The 6,869-nt window shown below is 40.3% G+C and overlaps 1 protein-coding gene across 1 annotated transcript in view; it reads right to left on the bottom strand.

The window, feature by feature from the left end:
• cacna1g (calcium channel, voltage-dependent, T type, alpha 1G subunit) overlaps positions 1–6,644 on the bottom strand; it is a 149,987-nt gene extending 143,343 nt beyond the window's left edge. Inside the window, exon 1 of the mRNA XM_062526293.1 lies at positions 6,616–6,644. Coding sequence (XP_062382277.1) covers positions 6,616–6,629 — 14 coding nt within the window. The 5' untranslated portion in view covers positions 6,630–6,644. The remainder of the gene's footprint in view (positions 1–6,615) is intronic.
• Positions 6,645–6,869: the final 225 nt, after the last annotated feature.

Here is a 6,869-nt window from a genome sequence, read left to right on the forward strand (position 1 = left end):
GATTAGGCATGGGGTTCTTTTTAGTATAGTCATTCTTCTATGTATGCCAAAGACACCTTAAGTGTTTTTAGCAAAAGAGCATAATTTTATTTTCATCTGACAATAGACCACACTCCCAGACATGTCATGGTACCATTCAGTAATTCCTGCCATTTACATTGTTCATTAAATGACTCTACTGGCTTTAACCTGACATGCTGTATAAATAATCTATTAGCAGTGAGGTCACTTTTGAAGATTTTTGGGGGGGACTTGGTGACCCCAAGATGATAGCTTTGTCTGTAACTCTCAACAGTGGTTCTTATGGATTTTTTTGCCTATCATACCATCCTCCATACTGTGCGTGGGAGCAAAATAGCCATGGGTCTTTGTCCAAGCATGTTTGCCACATTTCCAGATGATTAGAACCTTTTATTCATCATTTTAACTGGAAATATAGGCATTTTCAACAAAATACCTAGTTTCCATAGACATTCTCTTACTTACAAATGTCAACACAATTTCTTTTTATTTCAATTTAGTGTATTCTCTTGTCTCTCCAATGTTGAAAAATGACTAGAGGATTTAGCCTCTGAGTGAATTCATTTTCATACCATAGTGAAAAAGAACGTCATGAACTACTTCTGAAAGTTGACAGACACTCTAATTTACTTTAAAACGTTGCATTTACATAGGAAAATGCTCCTGTTAAATGTTGTACGTAATATGTTTCAGGGGTGCCAATAATTGTGAGCAAGCTGTTTTTGTTAAAAATATTTATTTCTTTATGAGATTTTCCTTTTTCTCAGAATAAATTTGCTTGCCTTGCAGGGTATATTTTTCCACATTGTTTTCATTGTGGGAGTACAATAAATCACCTAAAGATTATTTTTATACCTATTTTTAGTCAACTTTTACCAAGGGTGCCAATAATTCTGGAGGGTACTGTATATCAAAGAAAAATACTTGTGTCTCATGATTGTTTTGCAGTCATTTGAAGCAAGCCAGTAGAAATATCTATTCAAAAGCACAGTTGATCTGTGCATGCCAATATCAATGTTTGATTCTTTAATGTGGAAACCAAGTTCATTATTTTGGGCTGCTATAAGGTCCGTGTACTTTTTCGTTCATTCATTATTCTATTTTGGAAGTTGCATGGGAAATGAAAAAGGAGTTGTATATGAATTTTTACGCTGATGTATGACTTGTGACATTGAATCCAGTGCCACGTTTTGATATATTTTACGTATTGAAAATGAAACACTGAACTTTTGGAAAAAACAAAAACCGAATTTTAAAAAAGGCCATTCTGGATTGCATTTGGGTCTATTTTGGACCCAGGTTTTGGGTGACCAGTGGGGTATACTACGAACCTCGATTAGTGCGTTAGCGAGGTATGTTGCGCTCAAAGCCAGGGTATGCTGTGACACGAAAGTGGCTCTGTTTTAGCGTAGTAATCTTGTTTTAATATAGGCGGTCTTGTACATCTCCACGTTTCACGATTGGCCAAATTCACCCAAACCCAGAGAACGCGCTCTGAGCTGAAAGCCTAGTTGGTACTTTGGAGTAAACGGAGGCTGTTGGCCTGTTGATTTGAATGGTGAATGAACAGGTGGCCTGTTGATTTGGTGCATTTAAACGGCCTCAAAAATGGTTACAGTTAACCCCAAAGCAGGCTACCGCCTAGTTTGATAAATTCACCCCTGAGTGAGTTTCGTGAAAGCCACTGCTCCCAGGTTTGGTTGGCAGCTTAAGATACCATGGTGATACAGTGACACTAGAAAAGATTCACTTTCGTATGACGGCATACCCTAGCTCTGAGCGCAACATACCTCGCTAACTCACTAATCGAGGTTCATAGGCTATACCCCACGGGAGGAATATTGTGGTCGTGGAGATGCGTGAGTGCGCGGAGCGCGAAACGGTGTAGGCCTACTTCCAGGGAAAAGATAGGATCAGTCAAATGGAATAGGCTAAAATAAAGGAATAAATGAATATCACAAATTAAAAAAATATCGGAAATGTCGTTTTTTTCCCTAATACTATATTATTTGAAGAAAACAAAAAACAGACATTTCTGCTTTTATTCTTTTGAATAAAACACCAAGTTGCACCCTTTTCACATTTTCACATTTCATTCCAAAATAGAATAACGAATGAACGAAAAAGTACACGGACCCTATAACATTACAGGAAAATCACATATATGTGTCCAGTGTGGTCTGTTGCTTATTCTGATATATGGTTTGTCATGTATTGAGTGAAGCGTTTGTGAGATATACCACAGAAAGTAATGGGTGGAGATGGACAAAATGCTATGCAAAATGGAAATATGATGAAATGTATATCCAATGCTTATTTTCTCCTGAATCATTTAATTATCGCAGAGCCTAGCTGCTAATATCGTTGGAAAGGGGGGCTTTTGATCATCTTTGGGTGGCTTCAGTTCAGCCCCTCCAAAATAGGCCTAACGACGTCCCTGCTTTTAAGACTGCACTACTGCTTATTTCATTTACTGACTTGCAAATGTTTCCCATGTCAGAACTAAAACTGAAATTCACTGGTACAGAAAGGACTTAAGTGGTCTTGGTGAAAAAGGCATGTAGTCGCCCTAGCTACACATGTGGGCATGTCGGAAGTAAGACTTGTATCATTGTAGAAATATCGAAATTTCCTCAAAAATCATCACAGAGCATTTTGGCTTGTATTGTGCACTTTATTCAGTATTCAGCAAATCACTGACCTTTCTGTAATGGCCATTGAGATACTGTGAATGTCACAAACAGTCCCTACATGTTGCAGCAAAATACTCTCTCCTAATGAGTGTGAGTGTGCCAATAGGTCTTAAAGAAACACGGCAACTTTTTGGGAAATGACCTTATTTGCCGTGTAACGCTGCGTTCCATTTGTCCTCCCAAGTTGCAAACAGGAAGTTGAAAACCCCCAGAAGTGTCCTGACTCGTCAGCTCGCTCAAACCCAGCATACCCCGAATCCGAACTTCCAACATATCTGTGCCCATTAATAGTAAGTGAGAGCCGTATATATTCACTCTGTGTCTCATTAAATCAGTCATAGAGGAGACAATAATGTCCAACCCCTATCTGTCGCCATGTGGCTACATTTGCTTGTGTAAAATACTGTCTAATGCTTTCTTACAAACTGGTATTGCTATATCTGGTATCAATCACTGACAACAGACGAATGCTAACAAACGGTAGCATTTTGCTCTTGTTGACAAATGGAATACAATCAACTCTAGGCAGATATGACATGATTACGAATAATTAGTCGTTTTATGGGATAACTGGAACACAGCATTAGATCCATACCCTTCCCTTCTCTGTGTGTGCTCCAACCCGGTTTGACACGACACCATAATTCACTGGAAGTAAGTTGCACCAGTCAGCCTATAGTTCCCTTTCAGCTATAGCCTAGCTATAGTCTAACTGCTGTAATGCAGGTCCACATAAGGATACTTAAGATGTGTAAAACACTGCACCTTCAAAAGGATTGAAATAACTACAAATATACAATGCATTTCAGACGTATTGAGTTATGCATCACCCCAGATGAGGGCATGAACTGATAAAGATTAAACCAATTATTAGGTAGAGAACTTAATGGTTATCCACATTCCCCAGTAAATCCACTTAACCCTGACAGGTCTCTCATTCAAATGCCGAATATTATTGACATACCTCTGAATTTGGATGTGTTGATACAGCAAGTACACTAAAAATCAAGTCGAATCAGCTGAAGCCATCTCTGAGAACCACTGAAATCCTCACAAATAAGTTTGGCAAGGTGCAGATTGTGCTCAGGTATCTCAGCTCTTTCATGCCAAAATCTCGTCTAGAATTTTTTTCTAGGCTAATCAAATTCACCTTATCCAGGTGAATGTTTTTACGCTTATGTCTGTATTTTGATGGACAGACATGATGAAGAATCAATTAAGAGATTTCTTTATAATTTTGACTATGGAAATTTCACACCAGGGATTATGCAATGTAATACTGATTTACAGGAAGAAAATGGAATCGAATATAAGATTTTGTTTAACAATGACATTCTATTTTCATGAACAAGAGATTCCTAGGGACATTTGCTACTATGTAAATGAAGAGATTTGCCAGGGCTTAAAAGGTTCAGATACTTATGATAGATCAAATGGCTAAGGGTAATATAGTAGGGGAGGGGGGAGTGAATAATGCATTATCAAAGGCGTATGCTGAGTGTGTGTGTGTGTGTGTGTGTGTGTGTGTGTGTGTGTGTGTGTGTGTGCGTGTGTGTTTGCGTGTGTGTGTGTGTGTTTGCATGTGTTTGAGTGTGTTTGAGTGTGTTTGAGTGTGTTTGCGTGTGCGTGCGTGTGTGTGTGTGTGTGTGTGTGTGTGTGTGTGTGTGTGTGTGTGTGTGTGTGTGTGTGTGTGTGTGTCTGTGTGTGTGTGTGTGTGTGTGTGTGTGTGTGTGTGTGTGTGTGTTTGCGTGTGTGTGTGTGCTTGAGTGCGTTTGAGTGTGTTTGTTTGTGTGTGTGTTTGTGTGTGTGTGTGTGTGTGTGTGTGTTTGCGTGTGTGTGTTTGCGTGTATGTGTGTGTGTGTGTGTGTGTGTGTGTGTGTGTGTGTGTGTGTTTGTGTGTGTGTTTGCATGTGTGTGTGTTTGCGTGTGTGTGTGTGTGTGTGTGTGTGTGTGTAAGGAGGTGGGGGGGTAGTTGGGATGTGTGTCTGTTTCGCTGGGCAGCTATTCAGCCCCACAAGACTCATTATATTTCCCTTAGAAAAAAAAACAAAGAATCTGCACCCAGACATCACAACCAGCTCCAGCCAATTCAGTGCTCCAAAACGGCATTCTTTCCTTAAGGGAAGCTGAAGCAGGTCCAACGTGTCTCCATAACAGTCAAAAAGGTCCATTACTAATGCTGATTTTCCACTACACTTTTGAACTCCACCAACCCATAACCATGGATAACCAAGATCGGTACCTGTAAAGAGGGTACAGGCCCGACATGTTTCCATTACATAGAAACAGTACAGAATGCTAAACAACAAAACCTTTTTTAGCAGTGGCTAGAATATTGAAACGGTGGCTTGAAATACCACTTTGCCCTATCCTTACGTTTTTCACAATAAGGATAGGGGGTGTTCTGATTCATTTTGGGTTAGAGGAGTACGGTGAAGCGTTAGGGCTACATGGGCCTAAAGGTTTCAAGGATTGATGCAGAGGTAAAAATGAGAATTGGGATAAGGCTCTTGTATGCACAATGAAAAAACGCATCACACATTTTTTAAAAAACTCTGTCTGCTGTCTGATTGAGTGGCAAGTATGAAACAAAGTGAAACAGATTTGGAACTAAACAAACGGAACCACCATGGTACTATTCACAACCAGAGCCATACAGATATCTAGGGCTCTGCTCACAATCAGGACCAATGAGAGGTCACCTTGGAGATAACGAACTGTCCATACATGAAAACACAACCAGAGCCAGTTCATCACAGCGTAGTAAAGTATGGCACAGCTAAGTTTTGGACAACATTACCATATAAGGGAGAATGGGAGAAAAGCACTTCTTCCCATTTGCCCCGTCACCAAAGCCTTCTGTTGTCAAGTCTGAACAACAAAATCATTTCTGGGCTTGGACCATTTGATCCCCAGGATCACTCTGATTTCCGTTAGGACCAACAAAAAAATTATTGTGTAATTAACATACAGTTAACATACTGCTACGCACACTTGCCCATTTTCCAAATAATGTATGGCTGCCATGCAATATTGTTGGTACACAACAACCATCTTGACAACTACAAAATGACAAATGTGGAAGGTGGATTCCACCCAGATGAAAATGAAGAATCTATCTGAGAGCCATGTAAGCCATAGAGCACAGGTTCCATCAATTATCTCTCATGGTCCATCACCCAGTGGCAAATGACCAGGCCATCTGCATTATCTTTGAGATGAATCCAACACTAAGATGAACTAGATCAGTATGTCTTATGGATTTTAAAGAAAACCTAGAGGAAGTAACTTGCTACTGAAATGCAATCTCATGAGAGCAGTCCTGTTTACATCCAACTATACAGCATGTCAACACTCAGACTGGTGGCAAATCCTACTGACACCTAATCACAAAACTTGATATTATGTTATATTATCCGATCCGTTCTTCCACCATCCATCTCAGAATTCTGATCTGTTGATAATAATACTGATTTGCATAATGAATGTGTGGGGCAGAAGGGATCAAAATGAATGTAGATGCTTTTGTTATGAAACACACAGCCAACAAGGACACTCAAAATAAAATGATAACAAATTAACCTGTCTCTGCGAAGAATATTTTGATATAGCGTAATATTTCACAAAGTTAGTGCATCCCCGACACTCCAAACACATTCCTTAACTCGTCATACACTCTGCACTGCAAAGCATTATAATTCTTTATATATTTGGCTGTATTCAGTCTCATGAAGCTGCTACTGCATTTGATATCAGTTTGGATTGCAACCTGCCCATTGTTTATTTATGTAGACATGTGCCCCTGGAACTTGTCCTATGTTGAGATATGTGCGTAATGGCACGCATCCTCACCACCCCAATCTAAGGATGGTTGAAACGTCAACATCAAAACAAAGGATATGGATTACAGACCATTTTTAGGCACCAACTCCTTGGGCGGGTGGTTTGGTTCAGGTAGAAAAACACGACGGGCGCCAGTAGTGGATAGGGCAGAGCTTCTTCACCGCTGGCTGGTGCTTCTTCCACGCCGGTGTCACTGTCTTTCACATCGGTCTCCACCACCTCATTGCTGCGGTCCCAACCACCGGACAGGTCATTGAGTCGAATAAAGGTCCGGGGTAGAGAGGACGCAACCTCCGTCTCCCTTTCCCCATG

The sequence above is a fragment of the Sardina pilchardus genome, chromosome 22 (assembly GCF_963854185.1).
Source record: "Sardina pilchardus chromosome 22, fSarPil1.1, whole genome shotgun sequence".
Lineage (NCBI taxonomy): Eukaryota > Metazoa > Chordata > Actinopteri > Clupeiformes > Clupeidae > Sardina > Sardina pilchardus.